This window comes from Balaenoptera borealis (genome assembly GCF_965194805.1).
Source record: "Balaenoptera borealis genome assembly, chromosome: 7".
Lineage (NCBI taxonomy): Eukaryota > Metazoa > Chordata > Mammalia > Artiodactyla > Balaenopteridae > Balaenoptera > Balaenoptera borealis.
In genome coordinates, this window is record NC_138864.1 from 16942238 (window position 1) to 16969652 (window position 27415).

The 27415-nt window shown below is 37.9% G+C and overlaps 1 protein-coding gene across 16 annotated transcripts in view; it reads right to left on the reverse strand.

The window, feature by feature from the left end:
- Positions 1 to 27415, reverse strand: part of SUGCT (succinyl-CoA:glutarate-CoA transferase) — a 792254-nt gene that overhangs the window by 648380 nt on the left and 116459 nt on the right. For all 16 annotated transcript variants that reach the window (XM_082399856.1, XM_082399855.1, XM_082399852.1 and 13 more), the window contains one exon: positions 2282 to 2377. In XM_082399856.1, coding sequence (XP_082255982.1) covers positions 2282 to 2377 — 96 coding nt within the window. The remainder of the gene's footprint in view (positions 1 to 2281; positions 2378 to 27415) is intronic.

The window sequence follows — 27415 nt, forward strand, 5'->3', positions numbered from 1 at the left end:
TGTCTTTACAAATATAATTGTTTGAAGGGTTGAGAAACACTGAACTAATACCAATGCATTAAAAATATTAACATGAGCATTATGTAATGATCAATCCCTTGGGCTAGGTACTTCTCAGGGGCAAAACCCACTGATAATGGGAACAAAAGGAGCACTGAAATCAAAAATTCCTTTAAAAAATCTGAATTCTCAGAAAAGCCTCCACCTAAGATGTTCAAGGAGCAAAATGCTTATATCAATTCTGTATACTTTGTTTAATTTATTCATTTTCAAAAAGGTGGCAGCCAAAGAGCAGGGAGGAGAGAGCGCAAGTGGATAATCAACCCGAGGAGTTAAGAACTGCTTGTATACAGGGACTTCCCCGGTGGTCCAGTGGTTAAGACTCCGTGCTTCCACTGCAGGGGGCACAGGTTCGATCCCCGATTGGGGAACTAAGATCCCACATGCTGCACAGAGCGGCCAAAAAAAAAACATTATTGCATGTATACAAAATAACACACAAATCAAGGAGCACTACTTTTCAAAAATTTTCATTTCATGCATTTGAGGTCCTTGATCCCCAGAATCCTTCAGAGTTCAATAAAATTGAGAAGGGAGCGGGATGGACTGGGAATTTGGCGTTGGTAGATGCAAACTGTTACATTTAGAATGGATAAACAATAAGGTCCTACTGTATAGCACAGGGAACTATATCCAACCTCCTGGGATAAACCATAATGGACAAGAATATGAAAAAGAATGTCTATATGTGTAAAACTGAGTCACTTTGCTGTACAGCAGAGACTGGCACAACATTGTAAATCAACTCTACTTCAATTAAAATATAAAAATAAAATAAAATTTTTAAAAATTGAAGAGAGTGAGGTGGCCACCTTAACTAATTCCTGAGACCATCAGAGTCTTCCATTATAGGCTTTCAGCCCAAAACTCAGACAACTCAAATGAGATGCAAAGCTTTAATTATTGTAGAAAACTGAATTATAATTGCCCTGTAATTCACCCATAAAAATATTTCCCAAATCTATTTTAAAAAATTGAAAACAGACCAGGGTCTACAAACATATCTAGGCTCCATCTTGGTATACTAGCTTCATTCAAGCTAAATTTGCATTTGTTCCTTAATCACAGTGCTGAACCCGTTCTCCATCAAGAGGAAACAAATTAATTCTGGGCTTTTGAGGAAAGACCCTAGTAGATGTTCTTTTATTTCTTACAGATTATAAAGCTGCAGTCAACTAGATCAAATAAGCACAGTGTCCATTTTATGTAACTGGGGCAATTCAAGAAGGAAAAGTACATTTCTGTCTTCAATGAAAAGAAACACACACATACACACACACACAGAGTCTCCCATATCTTTTACCTATAACAAAAATAGCCGATGATTCTAAATTTCTTTTCACCTCACAGTGAAATAATTGAGAGCACACCCAAGATGCCAGAGCTCTTGTTGTAAACACCCAGGAGGGATACTGAGGTCTACACAAAACATTTTTTAAAGACATTCTGTTTTTTAAAATAAGCAAAAAATAGACTATAAACGTTATACTTAAACATAGTGAATACCTCCCTATGTGACATGATTTGGAACTTTACTGTAAAGCCTTCTGACTCACAGATACTTTCTCCATACGCATCAAAAACTGAAGCCTGAACTTCCAACATTTGAGATGAATTCCCATGGTTTCCAACATTGTCCTCTGTTGAAAAGGTTGAAGAGGAGTTTTTGTTTTTATTTTTGAAAAGTCATAGTTTCTTCACATATTCATTCACACTAGCCAAAGTCAAGAATTTCTGAGGACAAGTTTAGACACTTAATAAAGAACAGCAGTTCCTGAACCATCTGCTTTGCTCAAGAACTGAAGATCTGTCACACGCAAATTTTCATTTTTCTCCAACCCTGTGAGAATATTATTGTCAGCTGGGGTAGGTAACATTTGGTTTTTAATTGACATGGCGAACAAACCAGGCTTTATAGAATGGGTACAATCAGTGCGTCTTTTGGGTGAAAAAAATAAAAGCAAACCATCATCTGAGTCCAAAAGTCACTCACTTTCAGCAAGTTCTTTTGATCCATTCAAGTGTCCTGTTACTAATCTTCTGATGAAGAAATGTGCAAAACACAGAATTTGAAGTGAATAACAGAACCTTGTTACAGTCAGACAAAGATATATGACAGAAAACCCTGAAAGTCTTTTTTTAAAAAGGAATCATCTCTCAAACTCATATCATACAGAACTGCAGATTCTAATAGACTGATCCTATATTGTTGTATTCTTACCTGGTAAGGAACAATACTTCCGTGAGCTGTGCCCCAGCGCCGCGCTTCCTCTTGGCCAATAAGATAATTCGCAGCGACGTGAGTCAAACATGCCACCTACCAGAAGAAGAAAAAACAGAAGCTACTTTATCTATACTCATAAACAGAAGGTTATAATAGGAATATTCTCGTTTGATTTCACTTCATGTCATTGTAGAAGGAAAAAGGAGAGAGAAAAAATTGTCCTGCTTGTTTAGAAAATACGCAGGCAACCACACTTTCATCATACAAAGAAAAGAAGAGCAGTATTACATTATTGCGTGAGACTAAGTACTGAGTAACGGTCAACTGAGAAATACAAACACGGAAGCACTCAGCTCCTGAAAAGATCACCTGAAGGCAGAGGTTAACCCAAACGGATGGAACCCTGGTCCAGCCTTTAGCATCGAAGCCATTGCAAAATACATCAGCAACTAGTACATTCCCTTCCCCTTTTACTTTCCATCAAGATGACACAAGAAGAGCCTGCATCATCACTGAGCAGGTGAACTAGTCAGGGGCCACATTCCTCTAAACTTCTCGTAACACGAAAAAATAATAATAATAAACCTCTATTTTGTTTAAGTCAGTTTAATCAAGTTTTCTGTTCCTTGTTGCCCAAAGCATTCTTACTGGCACAGAGGATCAAGATTACTTAACTTTTTTTAATTCATTAGTGAATCATTCTCATTTAAACAAAAATTACTGTACTTCTTTCAACTTGGTCCTAGGATCATATCCTCATTATTATACTTGTTTCAGCTTTCGAGAACTACAGATCTATTAAAGGGGTCATCTAAAACTGTAGGGTCAACCTCTGACTCTTGCAGTATTTCATATCTAGATCTTAAAAACCTATAATAATTCAATTCCATATGAGGATAATGACTTGATTCCTGGTCATCTGCCACAAAGGGCTTATGTTCCAATGACTATCCATGCCTCCAAGGGCCCAGAACTATGGAAAGGAGGTGACCAAATAACAACTTTCCATCGTTTCCAGAAAAAAGCTTCTGGCCTCACAGCATCATCATGATCTAACAGGCGCTGGCTTTTCTCATTCTGTTATCATCAGATGCGATTAGGAATCTACCAAGCCAGCAAGTCAAACATCCCAAATGGAGACTGGCTCCTGGAGCGACTCAAGGGGTGACTTTTCAGGGCTTGGTGCTGCAACCTGTCCTTGCCCTCTACCTGGCATGGCAGCTGTGCCTCCTACAAGGGCTGTCAATGGGGCTCAGCCTGAATGAATCTCCGTGCAGCAGCAGCCATTCTCCTTTACTTTTTTCTTGGGATTTACACTCACTTTTATGTTCATTTACTGCTTTGCTGAAATTGGAACTGCCTTATGGCAGCTGGTTTGGCTATACTGCCCAGGTGGCAAAACTAATAAACTTTGAGTCATCCACTTCTGGACCTCCATCTGGTCTTGGGCATTTGAACCGTGGCGCATTCCAGGGCTGCCTGGGGCTGCCTGGTGCTAATCATCATTTCACAGATCACTTCTGTGTCTTTCAAAATGGAAAATCAAATCAACATTTTGTAGTAAAAATGTACTGGATGGGAAGTCCAGATTCATGGTTCCTAATTTCTGTCAACCTCTAGTTGTACAACTGTAGGTATTTAATTTAACCACATGGACCTTCAGACACTTTCTCTATAAAATCTTGGGTGTTTGACCTAAACCAGTTGTTTTCAGACTTTTTTTAAAAAAAGCATAACTCCTGTATCAAACCAAATAATGCATGAAGAAGGTAATACCCCACATGGTCTGGCTGAAGTAGAGGCAAGCCTACAATGCCACCCTAGGAAATGTGAACACAGAACACAATTTGCAGATTAGTAAATGGTCTTAAATTTGCTTCCAAGGTCTATATTTCTGACTCTGTTCTTCTTCTTAACAATATAGCAGATAAAAAGCTACCAAGGATGCAATAGTAGTTATTTTCCCATGAAGGCTCTTCCTGAAACTGAGGAAATTTTCTCAAGTCTGAGGTTTTACTTTGATCTAGCCATGTTGGGGAGGGGGGAATTGTCCCTTTCAAAAAGCCTAGTGAAAGTCATTCTCTAAGGAGCTCTGGTGCTACTGGAGGCCAATAATTCACATTAATAAAGGTAATTCTTTGCAAGCAAAAAGTCACAAGGGGCTTGGTATTTCCACTTTTCTAATTTCAAAGTCAAGTGATAGTCAATAGGCCAACAACAGCAAGGGCTGCAGGAAGTAGTGGGCTGACTGGATGGTTACAGGTTAACGTGTAGCTCCTAGATTGATCTGAAATGGTTTCCAGGGGTGGGCATGGGCCGGATGCTAGGCTAGAGGTCAGCCTAGCTGCCTCATTTCTTGCCCACTACCTCATTCTTTCTTCTCAATTTTGACTTTTGTGTTTCTGACCCTGCCTTGAAAAGCTGTCTTTGACAACTATTGAATAAAAACAGCCCCATGTAGAGTGAGTTTGAATGAAGGGTCAGAATTCATCTCACAGACTGTTCCCAAATGGAAGATCATACCCATTTTCTCCACACAACAGTAGCTCATGAAAACAAAAAGCATTTCAGAACTAGCAGGCTCCCACTGGGCAGGAAGGTTAAATAAGATTTTACGCCAGTTGCCATCCAAGAAAAAACAAAGTGTGATTTGTCAGTGATGACTCAGAGGCAAAGTTGGTGGGGGGGAATTCTATTTTAAAAAAGAGAGCAACAGGGCTAAACTTAGCAACCCAATGTTTAAAAGGAGCATTACAGATCTGAAAGTAATCTATTTACAAAGATGTATTTTTAAGGCAGGAGAAGGGGGAGAAAGTCAACAGCTATGACATGATTATGTATGAAAAATCAGAGGCTTCCTGGCAATTAATGACAAATTTTCCACAAATCAAAAGAATGCAGGATGTGACTTCTAGGTTAATAACTACATACTGTATACCTATTCTAAATATTGCATTAGATCGTTACTTTCATCCCCTAAACTTAAGCTCATTATTTCATCATGTGGATGCTATATAATTTACTCAGAATGTTGCCTTTATACGGTTTCATCTAAATAAAAAAGCCAACTTTGGTTTAGTAATAATCATTCTGACAGCAAAATTATTATTTTAGATAACATAATGGGTCCTGATATTCTTTGTGTCTAACCAGGAAACCAATGGGGTTGTCAAAGTGGATCTCAAAGGGCACAGCCCTAAAAGGCTTGAGGAAGAATATGCCCAATTATTTCCCAAAGCGTCCTCATGGTGTCCATCACCTCGTTTTACCTCTGCCTAATGAAGATCAAGCTGCAATAATATAGTCTTTCATCTCCAAAAGGACAACCAAGTATCACAGGTAAAATGGGGAAAACAAGATCAGAAGTATGGGCCATTGCATCAAAATGGGTAATTTTTTCCCTCCTGCTTCTTTGCATATATTCTGGCCTCCAACTAAGCTAGACTAAACACCGTGATCGCTTCTGCACCTGCCCAAATCTGCATCCTCTCTTCAAAGTCCATTTCCACATTGCTGTTTCATTAAGTCCCCACATCACCCAAGCAAAAAAATATTTCCCCTGCCTCTGAACAAATACAACACCTTAATTTGCCTGACTCCTGACTTTTGCACTTTCACAGTCAGCTACATACTACAATTAGAATTATAAGACTATTTCCCTTCCCCTGCCCCCGCCCTTCCCCTAAACTAGAAAGACCTAAATCAGTAGTTCCTAAACCTAGTGGTACATCACAATCACCTGGGGAATTCCTGGACCCCACCCAGACCTACTGAGTCAGACTGGAGCCTGGGAAGAAAAAAATGAACCAATGTACCATTAATTGTACACAGATTTGAGAACCAAAGCCGTAGGAAACTCCAGTCAAACTCCTTAACGTTACAGATAGATAAATAAAGGAACAGAGAAGGTAAATAATTTATCTGATGTCACGTAGTTGGCTAGTGGCAGAACTTCACTCCAACTATAGCGCCTTCCTCCATGCTACAATATTATTCAATCACTCCTTTTAAATTGGGAACTATTTCAGGGTAAGAATTATGTATTATAAACCCTTTGTATGTACTCATAGCAGCTAAAATAGAACTTGCACACTAGTATTTTTTAAAGCGTGAATGAAAACAGTAATTACTATTTATTTATTCAACAAATACTGAATGTTGCTTTGCGTGAGGCATTATGCTAGGTACTGGCTATACATAAGTAAATGAAAAAGAGGTAGTCCTGCCCACTTTGGACTTAAGAATAGTGGAGAAGACAACTAAACAAACAGTCATAGGAACTGCCATGGGGAGAGGAGATGGAGGAGAACTTTAAAAACAAAGAGAATAACATGTGTGAAAGCCCTAAGGCAGGAAAGAGACTGGCATCCAGGAAGAAAAAAAAAAACTGAAAGTAGACCAGTGTAACTGAAGCATGGCAAGAAAGAGACAGGAAATGAAACTGGAGAGGTTTACAGAGGCCAGACCATGCCAGTCCTTGCAGATCATGGTAAGGAACTGTTCTTTGCACATCTTTCAGATGATCATTTTAAAATCACAAATCATATCATGTCATCCTTCTACTTAAAACTCATCGGGCTTCCCACTTAAAATGATGCAACAGAAGAATACAGTGGGAAAATGTTCACAAATCTTTTTAAAACTTTTTATTTTAGAACAGTTTTAGATTTATAGAAAAAATACCAAGACACTACAGAGAGTTTCCATATACAACACACCCAGTTTCCCTATTATTAACATCTTACATCAATGTCATACATATTTTACAATTAAAAAACTAATATTGATGCATTATTATTAAAGTGCCTATGTTCAGATGTCTTTCGTTTTAACTTAATGTCCTTTTTCTGTTCCAAGATCCTCATCCACATTATGTTTATGTGTCCTTAGGCTCCTCTTGGCAGTAACAATTTATCATACATTCCTTGTTTTTGATGATCTTGACAGTTTTGAAGAGTACTGATCAGGTATTCTATTCTGTAGAATATTCCTCACTGGGACTTTTTTTTAATGTTTTTCAAATAATGAGACTGGGGTTATGGGTTTCGAGAAGGAAGACAATAAAAGTAAAGTGCCATTTTCAACACAGCCTATCAAAGGTACATACGACCAACGTGATTTATCACTGTTGGTATTCACCTTGATCACCTGGCGAGGTAATGTTAGTAAGATTTCTCCACTGTAAAATCACTCTTGTTTCCTCCCCCTGTCCACGCCGTACTCTTCGGGAGGAAGTCACCACGCACAGTCCACACTTAAGGCGTGGGGGGTTACGCTCCTCCTTCCTGAGGGCAGTGTCTACATAAACTATCTGGAATTATTCCACACAGGAGATTTGTCCCTTCTTTCCTATTTATTTATTCATTCAATCATTTATTTATATCGGCATAGACTCATGGATATTAATTTTATACTCTGGGTTATAATACAATACTACTGTATTTTATTGTTCAAATCATTCCAGTTTGGGCCACTGGGAGCTCTTCAGTTGGCTCCTGTGCCCCTTTGACACGCTCCCCATCATTATGAGTTTTTTTGTTTTCAGCACTTCCTTCCTTTGTGGCACTACAAGATGCTCCAGGCTCATCTTTATATTTTCTGTTGCAGTCTTACAAGAAAGCATAAAGAGAAGAGGAGTCATGCAGTTAAAAAAAAGGAACTAATATTTATTTCAGTGTAGATGAGAACCACATTCATTCACTCAATTATTCAAAAATCTTCATATTGCACCTCCTACGTGCCAGGAACTCTTCTAAGGCACAGGGATGCGGCAGCGAACAGGACAGATATTGTCACACTTGCATGAAGTTCACATTCTAGTGTAAGATACATTCAGACATAAACAAGAAAATATCAGGAAATGATAATTAATGTGAAGAAAATGAAATGGTCACAGAGAGGGCTCTACTAGACTAGCAGGTTAGTAAAGGCCTCTTCGACAATATTACATTTTATCTGAGATCTGGAGAAGGCACATGAAAATCTAGGGAAAACCTTTCTAGGCAACAAGATCAACCAATTAAAAGACTGCATTGTGGTAAAAAGCTTACCATATTTAGAAACAGAAAGAAAGAAGCTCACTGTAGCTGGAACATAGTAAGTAAAAGAGGCAGTAGTATAAAGTGAGGTCAGAGAGGTACACAAGGGCCAGATCATATGGGTCCTTACAGGCCTGGTAAGGACCTGGGATATTATTCTAAGTGTCATGGGAAGCCATTGATTTATATAATTAGACAAACTGGTTCTTATATGGAGCATAAAGAGGCAATGAATGAAACCAAATTATCTCACATGACATAGGTATTACAACTTCCATTTTACAGACGGAAAAACTAAGCCTAGGGAGATTAAGTATCTTGTCTAGATCTCACAGTTGGTGAAGAGCAAAACTATGACTCACACTTAGATACTCTACCCTCTAAGCCATCCTTACACCACGGCCTCCTGTCTATTTAACCTCTCTGCTCCCAGCCCCTCTCACCCTAGGAGTGCTCAGCTTTACGTCTGTGTCCTATATATATTCTTGACTTCACATTTTATATTCCCTGCAGGGCCCCCCAAATCACTGGAGTAGTCTAGAAGCCCTCCACAATCACTCAGCTGTCCTCTGCATTTGCTTAGAAAGCATGTCATTAACTGAATCGATTAATTCTCCTCACGTTCTTCTGCTCAACCTCACTCATTTACTAACTGTAAAACATTTTCTGGGAGAAATATGTTAAAAGAGAAATTAAGAGGCTAGCATTCATGGAGAATACACCTTTCAAGATGGAAAATTCTTCAAAAAGAGCCTTCATCAGAGTGTTTGAGATCCTGACATCTCTCTTTTTCATGTTGATTCCATTACTTTGTACGTCAAACTTCCTATGCAATTTAATCTGCTTTGCTTTGTCCCTCACACCTTAAGGTAGACTAATTTCTTCAGAACCACTAAGGACCAACGAGGAAAAACATTCAGGAGTAGAGAAGGTATTTTGGCTATCTCATGTTGAAGGAAGAATAAGAATTCTACCTATTTATAGTACATTTATCATTTTATTTACTAGTGATCAAAACTAATACTAAGCACTTATTGTGCACTGTTCTAAGCATTTTATGTGAAATATCTCATTTAATCCTCATAGCAACTATATGAGAGACATGTTCTGATGAACCCATTTTACAAATGAAAAAACTGAGGCATGGAGCAGGTTAGTAATCTGCCCAAGGTTATGTACCTAGTAAATGGACAAGCCAGGACCTGAACTCAGCTACTCTGGATTCTGGCATTCTATACTAAATTACGTACAGAATCAGACTCCTTAGGATTTCTGAGTGGCCCTGATCCTGGAAAAGTTTTATAGGACTGGTTTTACTTGGTTTTTAAAAAAGAGTGATTAAGCATCCTTTTCAATTAAGTAAACATCTACAGATAAGTTTGATCTTAATTATTACAGAATACTTAAAGTAGTACTCATTCAAAGTTTTCTGCTTTGCTACAACTATGCCTTGGCTTCTATTCCAATGTAATTAGAAATAAAATTCAACCTACAAACATTTTACCTGTAAACACCAATAAGCCAGTAGAGCTGTTATGTAAATTTTAAATCTCTACTTTTATTTACTTAGCAAAAAAAAACATATTACCATATCCTTCTCTTCATGGCAATTTTTTAACTTAATGAAAGAAACACACACATTTCACATTCTTCTGAATTATCACTAACGATAGTCAAAGCATATTGATGTTTACACTTTATATACTGAACTCAAAAGAAAAACATATTTGCATTACACTCAGAATAATTTTGCCAATCCATCTGAATGAAAATCAGACATATGAGGAAACTGGATATCAAATGCCAGAAGGTAAGACCAGACAGCAAAGAGAGACAGAATTTCAAAAGCATGTTTAGGATAATACATCAAACATATTTTTTACCATGAACCACTGACCCAGTCAATCATTTGACTGAAAAAGTGGTTATGAACCACTAAAGAAATGTGATGAGTAAGTGAAAATGTAGAAAAGTAACATTTAGTGACATGATTTACTTATTTATCCCTATGATGGCATGTCTTCAGTTTCAAACATCTTCAAAGATGATTCCACATTTTAAATAACTTAGTTCTTTAAGTATCTGTTTTTAGAATAAAATAATACACTGTTCTGCAACACTAGTTTTTAAAAGAAGTTCAAAGAATGAAGTTACTTTTGTTTACCGCTTCCTTCAGGCATTTAGCAGATATTTAATAAGTACTTATTACACGCAAAGCACTCTGTCAGGTACAGTGGAAGATCCCCAAATCAATAAAACAGAGTTTCATCTCTCAGTAAGGTTAAAATCTATCATTCAAAATAGAAATATTTAGTTCCACAAGAGACTTTTCTTCAAAAAATCAAGTAGGGATAAAAAAAGTGACATTTGAGCAGTCCCTTCAATAAAGGGAATTTAGCCTTGCAAACACAAGGAAAAGGACCTTCCATATGAAAGAAATACTGTGTGCAATGTCACAGCAGAGATGGACAAGTATTGGGGTTTTTTTAGTGAATACATGAATGAATCAACAAATGGAAATAAAAACTGAAAAAAGGCATTAGATTTGATGACCAGGAATTCATAAATGCTCATTAAGATGCAATATCAATAAAGCAGTGGAAACAAAAGCCAGATTCAAGGGGGCTAAGAAAATGAAAAGAATGTGGGAGGTGAAAGAATATTTTAGAGGCTTGTGTAAAGGTCTGGGAAGGAGAGAGACTAGACAGTAGCTCAAACAGGTGAGCAGGAAGACAGAGGTTTTATTTTTGAAGATGTGGGGGGAAAAAACCCTGAAATTCATTTAATTATGCAAGAAAAAAGAATAACTGAAAGTGTGGAGTCTTAAGCAAAGTGTAAGAGGACAAGAAAGAAAATACACGTGAATGGGTTATGGTTTAAAATACCATCTCCCAGCGAGGTCTTCCCTAACTCACTCAGATGGGGTCATTTCCTCTTCTCTCTATCCATTAGTATTAATAGAACAGAAGCTTTGGGAGGGAAGGAACTTGTCCGATGTGTTTGATGCTCTCTCCCCAGCAGCAGGAACATAATCTGAGACACACTATAGGCATGCAGTCATTATTAGTTAAACTGGTAAATAAAGGAAGGAATGATACAGTTTTCCTCTAATTTGGGAGTAGAATCTTAATGAAGAAAGAGAAATCTTTCAAGTGAAAAGGAGTAAAGTTGGATGCAATCCCCACAGAAAAGCAGAACAGTAGGAGGCATCTTCGTAGAATGAGAAGGACACGCTGATGTTTGCCTCTTCCTCTAAATCCTGCCTCTGCGCACTGGAGTCACACAGAGCAAGTCCATTCATCCTTTTACCATATACCAAATGGATAAACACAGAGGCTGAGTTGCCTGAGGCCTCACATTCAGAGTGAGGAAAGCAACAAAGATGGCTTAGTAACAACAATGGAATCCTCAGGGGTCAAGACCTCACAGAGCTAAAAGTGAGTATATGATTATGCAAAAGATTCATGGATGGGTAGAGAAACAAAATAACTCTTCCCTTAAGTCAGAATTGGCCTAGGAATGGGGATGGGGTGAGTCTGTAACAGGGGGCCCAATAGGTTCTTCGAGGAAGCACTAGGCAATTCAGTTCAGAGGTCAAAACGTTGAATAAAGGTTGACTCCCAAATTTCACAATTTGTATGGAAACACAAAAGACCCTGACTACCCAAAGCAATCTTGAGAAAGAAAAACGGAGCTGGAGGAATCAGGCTCCCTGACTTCAGACTATACTACAAAGCTACAGTAATCAAGACAGTATGGTACTGGCACAAAAACAGAAATATACATCAATGGAACAGGATAGAAAGCCCAGAGATAAACCCACGCACATATGGTCACCTTATCTTTGATAAAGGAGGCAAGGAAATACAATGGAGAAAAGACAGCCTCTTCAATAAGTGGTGCTGGGAAAACTGGACAGCCACATGTAAAAGAATGAAATTAGAACACTCTCTAACACCATACACAAAGATAAACTCAAAATGGATTAGAGACCTAAATGTAAGGCCGGACACTATAAAACTCTTAGAGGAAAACACAGACAGAACACTCTTTGACATAAATCACAGCAAGATCCTTTCTGACCCACCTCCTAGAGGAAGGGAAATAAAAACAAAAATAAACAAATGGGACCTAAAGAAACTTAAAAGCTTTTGCACAGCAAAGGAGACCATAAACAAGATGAAAAGACAACTCTCAGAATGGGAGAAAGTATTTGCAAATGAAGCAACTGACAAAGGATTAAACTCCAAAATAGACAAGCAGCTCATGCATCTCAATATCAATAAAACAAACAACCCAATCCAAAAATGGGCAGAAGACCTAAATAGACATTTCTCCAAAGAAGATATACAGATTGCCAACAAACACATGAAAGGATTCTCAACATCACTAATCATTAGAGAAATGCAAATCAAAACTACAGTGAGGTATCACCTCACACCAGTCAGAATGGCCATCATCAAAAAATCTACAAACAATAAATGCTGGAGAGGGCATGGAGAAAAGGGAACCCTCTTGCACTGTTGGTGGGAATATAAATTGGTACAGCCACTATGGAGAACAGTATGGAGGTTCCTTAAAAAACTAAAAATAGAACTACCATACGACCCAGCAATCCCACTACTGGGCATATACCCTGAGAAAAGCATAATTCAAAAAGAGTCATGTACCACAATGTTCACTGCAGCTCTATTTACAATAGCCAGGACATGGAAGCAACCTAAGTGTCCATCGACAGAGGAATGGATAAAGAAGATGTGGCACATATCTACAATGGAATATTACTCAGCCATAAAAAGAAACGAAATTGAATTATTTGTAGTGAGGTGGATGGTCCTAGAGTCTGTCATACAGAGTGAAGTAAGTCAGAAAGAGAAAAACAAATACCATACGCTAACACATATATATGGAATCTAAAAAAAAAAAAAAAATGGTTCTGAAGAACCTAGGGGCAGGACAGGAATAATGACGCAGACGTAGAGAATGGACTTGAGGACACAGGGAGGGGGAAGGGTAAGCTGGGACAAAGTGAGAGAGTGGCATGGACATATATACACTACCAAATGTAAAATAGATAGCTAGTGAGAAGCAGCCGCATAGCACAGGGAGATCAGCTTGGTGCCTTGTGACCACCTAGAGGGGTGGGATAGGGAGGCTGGGAGGGAGACGCAAGAGGGAGGAGATATGGGGATATGTGTGTATGTATAGCTGATTACTTTGTTATACAGCAGCAACTAACACAACATTGCAAAGCAATTATACTCCAATGAAGATGTTAAAAAAAAAAAAAGGTTGACTCCCGCTGACCCTGTAGATTTCCTTCATTGTTCCCTAGAGCCCAGGATGCTTCTTCTACAGAAAGTTGTGGCTCATTTTGGGAAGAGCTCCCTACACTTTGTTTAGTTATGCTACTTCAGATTACCTTCTCCAATTCTCTATTTTGTCACATTTTTCCTCTAGTTCTGATAACCTCTGCCTTTATGTCCTGGTGACCTTCTGTCACTGGAACCTGGAGGGTATTATGCTCAGTGAAATAAGTCAGACAGAGAAAGACAAATACTGTATGTTATTACTTATATGTGGAATCTAAGAAGTAAAACAAACTAGTGAATATAACGAAAAAGAAACATACTCATAGATATATAGAGAACAAACTAGTGGTTACCAGTGGGGAGAGAGAAAGGGGGAGGGACAAGGTAAGAGTAAGGGATTAAGCAGTACAAACTTCTATGCATAAAATAAATAAGCTACAGGATATGTTGTACAGCACAGGGAATATAGCCAATATTTTATGATAACTATAAATGGAGTATAATCTATAAAAATTTTGAATCACTGTGCTATACACCTGAAACTAATATAATATTGCAAATAAACTATACCTCAATACAAAAAAAGCCTTCCCCATCTCAATATTAAAAGAAAAACCTTTTGCATTTTCTTCTAAATATACATCTTCTCATATCCAGGAGATGGAAAGGACTACATACCCTTGGGATTATACTTACTTTTATATCCTGATTTCTACACTTAATGAGAATTTCCTCATATTTGTATATATTCCTTAGAGCTTAATTTTAAATGCCAAAAGAAAAAAAGGAAATTAGCCATTAAAGGCAATATCAGCAGAGGAACTGGAGTGGACATCGTAATGCAAAGGGTTAGGAAAAGCAGGAAGCAGAAACCTCAAATACAAATAATATGTTAAGTTTGGCAGTGAAAGGGGGAAAGAGATAGAACAATAGCTGGAATGCACAGCCAAATCACCAAAAAGGGTGTAAATGAAGATTGTTCATGATGTTACCTTTTCCAGGGTATACAGACTTTAATAGAAAATTAATGAAGGCCCAAAAGCCTTGGAGCTAAAGGAATGAATCTCTCTTAGTGGAATTTCAGGCATCTTCCCAAGTTCATGGGAGAAAGATTTTATAATCAAGGGAGGCATTTTCCTAGAAACTTTAAGTCACAGAACTATATAAAACAACCCTGAATATAACAACAGCTTATAAACCAAGCCTCGGCATGAGAACAAAATTAACTAACTTACACACTCTGCCTACATCTGATCATTCTGAGTGACTAAAATCTAAGAATGTCAGAGTGAATCTGATGATGATTTTTGTCTGGCCATGTCACATTGCACTGCTCTCCTGAGCTTCTGTGGAATGGTTCCCAGAATAACAGGGAAGACTCACTAGAATGCAATACATAACTAAGTTCTTTACTGGTGACTCTTCTTAAAGTGACCTCATGGGAGTTCTGGGGAAAGGTGCAAAGCCAGGTGTGGATTAGGACAAGAAATCATGTCAGTGATCAAATGATTCAGCAGGTAAAATATGTATTATGTCACTGTACTTCAAGCAAAAATTCATGCAATGAATACAGATACACAGTGCCAAGGACTGCCCTGTTAATTAACAGAAACCAACTCAGTGATGAAAAACAACAACTCTAAGAACAGCAAAAGAAAGAAAACACATTCTATACTTTATATACTATTTCTGTTTTATTTGGAAGTTTAAAAAATCTTGTATTTACATTTCATTTTTTCATCCAGGAAATATTTATTGAGTGATTACTTTGTTCAGGCAGTGTGTGAGGTGCTGGGTATACGGTGGTGAAAAGAGATGGATTATCTGCCCGCATGGAACAGAGTCTAGTGAGAAGACACACAGCAAACACGCTAAAGCCCAGTGATGTGAGGAGTTTAGGGGCAGAAACGTGATTGGAATCAGGCCTAGGGGACTTAGCTCAAAGTGGAGTTTGCAGGACAAGCACATTCTTTTCACACTTTCTCGCCCCCTCCTCCCACCAACACACACAAAACGGTTTGGCAAATATAACAGTCATCTTTACTAATTTGGGAGTCACTTCACAGGAACAGAAACAATGAGACTATTTCACTATATTTACACAAACACTTGGCCAATCTCTCCTCTGTTCTAATACATCTCAGCAAAGATGAAAATCAAGTCAACTGGTTTCAGAACCTCACTAATTTTTATCACAGTCAGAACTCATCAACAACAGCCCACATGGCACAGGCTGGATGGCTTTTAAGATCTAAGCGGCAAACTGTAGATGAGTTTGGGCTTTTCAACATCACCTCTAAGAGACCTCAAAGGGACACCGCCATAACCAGCCTTTGATGATACACTGTATCATATATCCGTAGTCTCACATGTCTCTAATTCAGCACATTTGCATATGATCTGCATTCTAACATATCCACAAATATGTTTTTATATGCCAGAAAACTGTAATGTGATAGAGCCCTTTAGGAGTCATTCTGCTTTGTTGTGTCAATTCTCATGCTCATCAGACAATGATCATTCTCCTAGCCACATCCTCCACCTACTTCTTAACCACAACTGGAGGGCTAGACAGTTCTGAAGAGGGCCTAGTCTCTGAGTCTTTCTGACATCCTCGGCAGTCTGGTGGAAAGAAATCTGGATCCTGAGTCAACAGGCCCGAGTCTCAGTCTCAGCTCAGTAGCCCCTTTTTACTGCAAAGTCCCGAGTCAAGTTTGCACAGCATCACTAACCTCTTCATAGCCCTGTTTGTGACTTCAGGACAATATTGTAAAAGTGCTTTGAAAACACTCAGACGTGTGAATAGTGAAAAATTATCATTTAGAAAACAGATTATCCAAGCAGATACAGGCCAAACAGCAAACACAGGGTTTTATGACACAACAATTTAGTAATTTCAATTAATTAGATCGGTGTTTCCCATCTTTCACTGATACAAATAATCCATCTAGGAAAAACAACTCCCACAGACTGCAAACCAGGTTAGTCAGCTTTAGAAATTCCAAGTATATTTATTGTTTTTACTAATCAAAGAAGAATTTCTGAACTGCAAATTTTTTACCTTTTACAAATAGTAAACACACATTAAAACACAATTGGTTTAGGAAAATACCAGTGGAACCACTGATTAAACATCTGCAGTTTGACTATAAAGTAGCGAAATTTGATTTCTTTTTTTTTTAATTAATTAATTTATTTGTTTGTTTTTATTTTTGGCTGTGTTGGGGCTTCGTTGCTGCGCACGGGCTTTCTCTAGTTGCGGTGAGCGAGGGCTACTCTTCATTGCGGTGTGCAGACTTCTCCTTGTTGTGGCTTCTCTTGTTGCAGAGCACGGGCTCTAGGCACACGGGCTCAGTAGCTGTGGCTCACAGGCTCTAGAGCGCAGGCTCAGTAGTTGTGGCGCACGGGCTTAGGTGCTCCGCGGCATGTGGGATTTTCCCGGACCAGGGCTCTAACCCATGTCCCCTGCATTGGCAGGCGGATCCTTAACCACTGCGCCACCAGGGAAGCCCCAAAATTTGATTTCTAATAAGATTTCTAAAACAAGTGCTATCAGTTTACCTCCAAAGGTTGTAGGTTCGCAGCTCAGTGACAGTGATTCAGTTCCTTAATGTGTTTTGTTTGGCCTACACAGTATTTCAAAAATTGAAAGGTTTTATATAAAAATTCAGATTTCTTGCATCAAAAAATGCAAATCTGGCTACTCTAGTGGTGGAGAAGGCTTATACTGGCCCATGAGAGCAACTGTTAATATCTCTTCCAAGCATGTTCAGTAACAATCACATCAGAGGCTTGAAATGAGCTATGTAGGAATATTTACACCACGAGAATTGGCAAATGCTGTGGATCACAGCTTTTTTTTTCTTTAAGAAAGCTAGTTAAACACTTACAAGCACACCCTACACTTGGGACCATAATCTCACAGGGCAACAACTGGCTGGACTGAGTAGTAACTATGCCCTCAGATAGGATGTGGACTTTTTAGTCCATATCCACCACTATTCCCTATTGTTTTTTGTCTGGCTTAGTTCACTCATTTTAATTACCTGCCCCACATATTTAAGCATTTGATTTTGCAACTCCTGGTTTACAGTCACACTCTTTTCAATAAAACTCTTAGATGATAACAAAGGAAAAAAGCCAAGTCACTGTGCTTGCTTGATAATTAAAAACAAAGGGCAGGCTTAAATCCAACACTGCTGAACAAACTGAAATTCCATCTTTAGATTCCTTTTTCTCCCTTTTCTAACCATTGTGTTATTTAAGTAAAAAAGAACATTGTAACAGATTTCAAGTCATAAATTGAGCAGTTAGCAAAATGAATATTTTTAAAAGATAAAAATATTATTTAATTGTATATTCTTAAACAAAATATGAAAAACTGAGAATTTTTATTTCTAGAGGTAAAATCATCATTGCTTCTCAAAACTATGAAGTCTTTTTTGGTTTGTCTGAAGACCTTGTATGGCTATTTGATGGAAATCTTGAAAACCTGGGCAGAAAAATTCCTACACAAGGCAAACCTTTGATTAAATGACTCTATCAGTAAGAATGTCTGAATATGAAACCAGATATGATAGCGGTCAGGAAAATTCCCTTTCATGTCACATTACATGGATTCATACACAGAGGACTGCTGCTTAGCCTGCTCTAATATGTAGGTCTGTGCTTCCAAAGACAATAACACTTTCATTTATCACTCCCTTCCCTTGGGGCATGAGTATCATAGTCCTACCCACTACAAGAAAAGCATTTTCCCAAAACCACTTCCAACGTCCCAAGAACAAAAATAAAAGACAAAATTAAGGAAAGAACACAGACCAATGGAAGGTCCTGAAACAGTTCCAATCAACAGGTTTTGTATTTCTGGACACTGTCTTCGCAGTAATCACTACCACCAAAAGGAAGGGGTCATGTGAGCATTTGTCAGGAGTCTCTTGTCTCAACACACCACTTTTAAAATTCTATCTTTCCTCCTCGACCTCCCGCTAAATTTGTTTTCAGTCTCAGATCTACTTTAGCTTGGTTACTGGTCTTTTCTTTTTTTCAAGATGCTCAAAAATAACAAGTATTTGGACTTCTAGGCTAGCCCCAAAATTATAATAAGGCCATTTTTACAGTGGCGAGAAAACAAGGAGATTAAAGAAATGGAAAGAATGGAAAGAAGGAAGGGAGGGAGGGAGAAAGGGCAGGAAAGAAAAAAAAAAGGGCATAAAGCATGTTTTGAGCTAACATGAGAGAAAGGGACAAAGTTTTAAAAAGAGAAAGAGGAAAGCAACTGTCCTGTGTCCTTTTAGATTGCTCTTAATGTAAATTGTGGGGGTAGAATCCAAATACTGATATTCCTGATCCTCTTGAAAAAATGTTGCCTCTCATCTTTTGCACACTCCTATGTACATTAGACAGTCTCGAGTGAGCACGGGAAAGCTCAAGAATAGATCCAGATAAAGTCAAGAGGAGTTTGTGATAGTACCAAAAACAAAACAAAGGAAAACAATAGCAGAAAGAAAAAGAGTTTTACCTGTATTCAGTAAAGTACCAGCTACACTGATATATGTCGAGCCTTTCTTCAGCGTATTGATTTTTAACGATTTAAAGCTAAAGGCCTAGACCTCAGTTACCTCAAGGGTAACTGAGTTCTTTTAGAAGAACTTGAGGTGAACCAGAGTACTTTTACTCAAAATTCTCAGGTTTGTACTGCAGCTGACTAGCAAAGAAGTATTTCCTGGACGTATAACGAGTTATCTCAGTTCTCCGCCTAGTCTAAAGCACCAGCCAGCATCCACAGGCCTCGCATGCATATTTACAATAAGCAATACGTCATCGGTATTTTTAACTTAATTTTGGTTGAGGCGTTTTAACATATACGTTCCCTCAACTTAAAAAAAAAAAAAGAAAAAGCAGTAGCAAAGTAAGACTTTTATTTTTTAATGTTTACATTGTAAATAATTGCAATAGGTCATCAAAAGTAAAGGCTTTGGGGTAAAAAATATCAGTCTCTGCTGCAACCAACATGCTTGTCTGTCAGTATATGCAGGGTTAAGGGATGTAGTAATAAGGTGAGAGTGTGCTGAAGAGGGGCTGAAGGAAAAGGAACAAAAAAGGTGGAGACAATGGTAATAATAATATAACAATAACAGCTAACACTTACTTAGTGCTGACTATGTAGTGGGCACCGCTGTAAGCACTTTACATATATAAACCCATTTTAATCCTCACAGCAATCCAGGAGGCAAACACTGCCATCATCCCCATTTAATGAATGAGGAAACTGAGGCACAGAGCCCATTTCAAGATTTGCCCAAGGGCCTCAGCTACTTCGTAGCATATTGAGGATTTAAACTAGTCTCAGAGTCCATGTTCCTAACCACTATCCCAGAGGCCTGAAGAGGCAAGTTACCGATGGAAAGAAGTTAATTCAACAATAAGGTTAAAATTAAGTTTAAAAAAAACAACTGAGGTTCTACCTTATAGAGAAAAATATATATGTTGCATGCAGATTAAAATGTTCTACCTAATAAACACAATATAAATCTAACAAGTACTTGGCAACAGATAACAAGTGCAATGACAAACATTAGAATGAATATAAGAAGCCTTCTCCAGAAAGATGTGAGCACAGTATTTTAACCACCCAAGAGGTCCTGTTTCTAGTGCATCTCGTGAGCCCGCAGTGCCACCCAGTGATAGTCAACGTGAACCACGTGTATATCCTCTTCTGCAAGTGTCCATAGTTTTTTCTATAACTAATACAGAACTTTCACATAAAAAAGGAAACTTGGATTAGTAATAACCTATCTTTTATTTTACTATAACTTTTTCCAAATTGCCCTTACATTTAAATTTCCCCTCCGTTATTTCTTAACAGATGACTGTGACAAGACCAACCAAAACTATTAACTTGAGGGCTGAGGGAGCTTGCTTGCTGAAAATTTAGTAGAGTATTTCATTTTCCCCAAGAAATCATTCAAAATATTTGTTAACAGCATTTCATTCACCCAGTGAGTACATAATGTTGTCACCATATTTCATATTTCAGTGTTTCCTAATATAACCTTTCAGGTTCTGGAGTATGGAGTTCAAAGCAGCCAGTGAGGAGGGCTGAAAACACCTGCTCCAAACAGCAAAGGAAAATGTGAGCAGGTCCCCCATCAGCAAGCAGTGCCTGCACTATGGAACCTCCAAAAAGGAACAGCTGCAGCAGTTAGGCACGTGGTGGAGGAGGGAAGGGGGGGTGTGTCAGGAGGGAAGCTAGGCAAGCATCAAACAAGACAAAATGTATCTATAGACCTAAATAGACAGGTAATCACTTTAAAAAAATTCTCCTACAGGGAATGGTTACATTATGAAAACTGAATTCTAAAGTTTAGTTTTCATCCAAAACCATAATATGACAACTGATTATACCACTAAGACAAAATAAGACAGGGCTATATATCCCTGGAAGGAATTCAAGAAAGATTCATCAGTGAGTTTTCTATTAAGATTTTTTTCTGAAATATTCACCAAATATTTAATAGTAGTTATTGCTAAGGAGTAGAATGACAAAAAAACTTTGAGTTACAGAGTTACACATTTGTATATTTTTCGCATTATTTTCCAGACATGTATTTCTTTTGTTAAAAGTGTGGGAAAGTCCTGTGCTCCACTGTATTATAATCATTAGGAAGAAACCCTGAACAGTAAGACATTTGTCTCTACTTTCTATATATCCCTTATACATTTCAATCATTGTGCAACCGATATTTTTACATACACTAATAAAACACAGCTTTTGCTTAAATTAAAAAATACCCTTCACCACAGAACTACTTACAAATCTAATTATTTTATAAAGTATAGTTGTCAATTATCAGCTAAGCCAGCTTTTAAATTCTTTCATTTTTAAAATGCCATGATTGATAACATGTCTATGGGAGTAAACATGATTAAAAAGACAAATATGTGAACTTTAATCACCAGTATATGAGAAGTGGAGTCTTGAGGTTCATTTCTGTGGCCCCTGAAATGTCTCTCTCTGCACTGTTTCCCTTCAAGTCAAGGGTTGAGGATGATGAGTTCACACACTCCTAGAGACTGCAAGTCCCACTGACAAATCAGCCGCTGACTTGCAGTTAGTCCATACCATCATTGCTAAAGTTGTGTTCAGTGTACCATATAGTCATAAAGCTGTAAGGTTCTTTCTAAACCATTCTTTGTTCTTTTAGTTCCCTGACAAGCTAAAGGTCCCTTGGGACCCTGTAGAGCAAAACCTCAAATACACTGATGCCCATAACTAAATCCACAGGAACCAGCCAAGAAAGTTGTTACAAATATGACTTGAGTCTTGAGTAAAAATTATTTGGGGAACTTTAATGCTATTTAATTTTAAGAGTATCGGGATGACATATGATAGGGATACACCTTGCAGGTTTACTCTAAGACACACCTTCTTTTCAAATTGCGACCCACGGGTCTACTGCATCAAAGTCACCTGGGATGCCGCTTCCAAGTGGCAGACTCCTGAGTCCTGCCCCAGACCCACTGGATCTGAATGCTTGAGTGTGAGGCCCAGGAATCTGGTTTTTTCCAAAGCTCCCTGGACTCTTACACACCTATTAGAATGGCCAAAATCCAGAACACTGACAATACCAAATGCCGGTGATCATGTGGAGCTACAGGAACTCTCATTCATTGCTGGCTGGAATGCAAGATGGTACAGCCACTTTGGAAGACAGTTCAGTGGTTTCTTACAAAACTAAACATAATCTCACCATATGATCTGGCAATCGCACTATTGGTATTTACCCAAAAGGAGTTGAAAACTATGCCACTCAAAAACCTACACACGGACGTTTAGTTTTTTTTCATAGTTGCCAAAACTTTGGTACATATAGACAATGGAATATTATACAGCACTGAAAACCAATAAGCTATCAAGCCATGAAAAGACATGGAGGGAACTTAAATGCATATTACTAAGTGAAAGAAGCCAGTCTGAAAAGACTACATACTGAAGCTTGATTCCAACTATATGACTTCCTGGAAAAGACAAAACTTTGGAGACAGTAGAAAGATTAGTGGTTGCCTGGGCGTTGCATGAAGGGGAAAGCAGAAAGGAATAGATAAGAACAGAGAATTTTTAGGGCAATGAAAATATTCTGTATGATTCTATAATGATGGATATACGTCATTACACTTTTAAGCAAACCCATAGAATGCACAACACCAAGAGTGAACTCTAAGGTAAACTACAGGTTTTGGGTGATTATGATGTGTCAATGTAGGTTCATCTTTGGTAAAAAATGTACCATTCTGGTGAATGATTCCAATACACTCTGGTGAGTGTAGACTATTCATGTGTGGTGCAGCGGATATATGAGAAATCTGTTTGTTCCTCTCCACGTTGTTGTAAACCTAAATAAAACTGCTCTAAAAAATTAAGTTTAAAAAAAAAGCTCACTGGTGACAGTCATACATCATAAGTTTGGGAATCATATTATCGAACAGCAGTTCTCAAACATTGCTGAACATTAGAATCATCTGGAGAGCTTTTAAAAATCCCAGTGCCCAGGCCATGCCCCATACTAATTAAACCAGAATCGCTTGGGGTGGGACAAGAGCAGCAGTTTTTGAAACTTCCCAGATGATTCCAACGTACAGCCAAGTTTAATCATTGGTGTTATAAGGCCTCAACATGCAATTTAGAGAAAAATTCAGACTTCCTGGGTGTCAAGCAACACTCAACTTGAGATTTTTAACAATAACAACAACAACAAAAATGTTTACTACCCAGTTAGTCATGGTGGCAACAAAAAAGACCTAATTAAGCTGCCATAAAAAAATAACATTAAGTATGAATGAAACATGGAAAAATCCTCATTACCAATATGACAACAGACAAAAAAGAGGGGGGAGGTTTTCAACAGTTAATTTGAGTCAAACAAGGACACTTATTAAGTCCAGGCTTCACTGACCAAAAACTTATGCTTGAAATATTGCGAATCAGCTTTATTATATAACATGATGGAAGAAATGAACAATACTATGTGATTTTTTTCATGCTATTACAAATCAATCAGCAATAGTTTGGGGATATTTAGAGGATGCTGAAGCAGAATGTGTATCAAAACAAACTAAATTTTCAATAAGGTACCAATGTCAGAGAAATAAAATGATCCAGCAAGCTGCTTTCTCAAGTCAAGGCCTTTTGAAGTTCAGACTGAAAGATGCACTTTGCTTTCCCTCAGTTTCTTACAAGATAGTACATTATTAAACTGGAGACAACATATCTCAATACAGTGGGCTTGAAACTACAGTCACAGAATTTTAAAAGCATGTCTTTACTGAAAGAAGTACAAATTTCAGACTCAAACTGCACCTATAAATAGAACAGAAAGCCAAAGGAGAATGTACTCATTTTACTATTGCAGCCTGACTTGAGTTCAATAGAATCAAAAATATAAAAGAATTACAGAGCTATTTACTGGAAGGGAAGTCATCATTTCAGAAAAGTTTCAGTAGTTTGCATGATTTCAAACCAAGTTTTAAGTTTCTGCAGCTTCCTTTAGAAAAAACCTCAGAATGTATCTGTATTGTCATCGACCTTATAAGAGTGGTTCAGGGCTTCCCTGGTGGCGCAGTGGTTAAGAATCCACCTGCCAATGCAGGGGACATGCGTACGAACCCTGGTGCGGGAAGATCCTGCATGCCGCAGAGCAACTAAGCCCATGCGCCACAACTACTAAGCCTGTGCTCTACAGCCCGTGAGCCACAACTACTGAGCCGTGTGCCACAACTACTGAAGCCCGCGTGCCAAGAGCTCATGCTCCACAACAAGAGAAGCCACTGCAATGAGAAGCCCACGCAACGCAATGAAGAGTAGCCCCCGCCCACCACAGCTAGAGAAAGCCCACACACAGCAACAAAGACCCAACACAGCCAAAAATAAATAAATAAATTTATAAAGAAAAAAAGAAAAGAGTGGTTCAGTTTTAGGAAGAATTAACTGAACTGAAAACAAACTATCCCACCAAGAAGACACAGTGTTCTTGGAATTTTAGAGATAACTATATGGATTCTAGAGCTGCCCCGAAATTTCTGGCAATTGCCTCTCAACAATGTTTTAATCCTCTGCTCCTATGAAAATCCACCTAAAATATAAAACTGCTGAATAATCATTGATGTAAAGCTTGAATCAGAAGTGATATGGACCTTCACTTGTACAGAACATGAGTTTTTTTAATATTACTGAAAATTTATATATAAAACCCAAACTTTCGAGATAGCTTCATCCACCAGAGGGCAGACAGCAGAAGCAAGAACAACTATAATCCTGCAGCCTGTGCAATGAAAAGCACATTCACAGAAAGACAGACAAGATGAAAGGCAGAGGACTATGTACCAGATGAAGGAACAAGGTAAAACCCCATAAAACAACTAAATGAAGTGGAGATAGGCAACCTTCCAGAAAAATAATTCAGAATAACAATAATGAAGATGATCCAGGACCTCAGAAAAAGAATGGAGGCAAAGATCGAGAAGATGCAAGAAATGTTTAAGAAAGACCTAGAAGAATTAAAGAACAAACACCTAGAAGAATTAAAGAACAAACAAACAGAGATGAACGATACAATAACTGAAATGAAAAATACACTAGAAAGAATCAATAGCAGAATAACTGACACAGAAGAACGGATAAGTGACCTGGAAGACAGAATAGTGGAATTCACTGCCATGGAACAGAATAAAGAAAAAAGAATGAAAAGAAATGAAGACAGACTAAGAGACATCTGGGACAACATTAAACGCACCAACATTCACATTATACAGCTCCCAGAAGGAGAAGAGAGAGAAAGGACCCGAGAAAATATTTGAAGAGATTATAATACTCAAAAACTTCTCTCACATGGTAAAGGAAATAGCCACTTCCAAGTCCAGGAAGCGCAGAGAGTCCCAGGCAGGATAAACCCAAGGAGAAACACGCCCAGACGCATAGTAATCAAATTGACAAAAATTAAAGACAAAGAAAAATTATTAAAAGCAACAAGGGAAAAATGACAAATAACATACAAGGGAACTCCCATAAGGTTAACGGCTGATTTCTCAGCAGAAACTCTACAAGCCAGAAGGGAGTGGCATGATATATTTAAAGTGATGAAAAGGAAGAACCTACACCAAGATTACTCTACCCAGCAAGGATCTCATTCAATTCGACAGAGAAATCAAAAGCTTTACAGACAAGCAAAAGCTAAAAGAATTCAGCACCAACAAACCATCTCTACAACAAATGCTAAAGGAACTTCTCTAAGTGGGAAACACAAGAGAAGAAAAAGACCTACAAAAACAAACCCAAAACAAGAAAATGGTAATAGGAACATACATATCGATAATTACCTTAAATGTGAATGGATTAAATGCTCCAACCAAAAGACGCAGCCTTGCTGAATGGATACAAAAACAACACGCATATATATGCTGTATACAAGAGAGCCACTTCAGACCTAGGGACACATACAGACTGAAAGTAAAGGGAAGGAAAAAGATATTCCATGCAAATGGAAATCAAAAGAAAGCTGGAGTAGCAGTACTCATATCAGATAAAATAGACTTTAAAATAAAGAATGTTACAAGAGACAAGGAAGGACACTATGTAATGATCAAGGGATCAATCCAAGAAGATGATCTAACAATTATAAATATATATGCACCCAACATAGAAGCTCCTCAATACATAAGGCAACTGCTAACAGTTATAAAAGAGGAAATTGATGGTAACACAATAATAGTGGGGGACTTTAACACCTCACTTACACCAATGGACAGATCATCCAAACAGAAAATTAATAAGGAAACACAAGCTTTAAATGACACAATAGACCAGATAGATTTAATTGATATTTATAGGACATTCCATCCAAAAACAGCAGATTACACTTTCTTCTCAAGTGCGCACGGAACATTCTCCAGGATAGATCACATCTTGGGTCACAAATCAAGCCTCAGTACATTTAAGAAAATTGAAATCATATCAAGCATCTTTTCTGACCACAACACTATAAGATTAGAAATCAATTACAGGGAAAAAAACATAAAAAACACAAACACATGGAGGCTAAACAATACGTTACTAAATAACCAAGAGATCACTGAAGAAATCAAAGAGGAAATCAAAAAATAGCTAGAGACAAATGACAATGAAAACACGACGATCCAAAACCTATGGGATGCGGCAAAAGCAGTTCTAAGGGGGAAGTTTATAGCAATACAAGTTTACCTCAAGAAACAAGAGAAATCTCAAACAATCTAACGTTACACCTAAAGGCACTAGAGAAAGAAGAACAAACAAAACCCAAAGTTAACAGAAGGAAAGAAATCATCAAGATCAGAGCGGGAATACATGACATAGAAAGAAAGAAAAAAATAGCAAAGATCAATAAAACTAAAAGCTGGTTCTTTGAGAAGATAAACAAAATTGATAAACCTTTAGCCAGACTCATCAAGAAAAAGAGGGAGAGGACTCAAATCAATAAAATTAGAAATTAAAAAGGAGAAGTTACAACAGACACCACAGAACTGCAAAGCATCATAAGAGACTACTGCAAGCAACTCTATGTCAATAAAATGGAAAACCTGGAAGAAATGGACAAATTCTTAGCAAGGTATAACCTTCCAGGACTGAACCAGGAAGAAATAGAAAATATGAACAGACCAATCACAAGTAATGAAATTGACACTGTGGTTAAAAATCTTCCAACAAACAAAAGTCCACGACCAGATGGCTTCAAGGGTGAATTCTATCA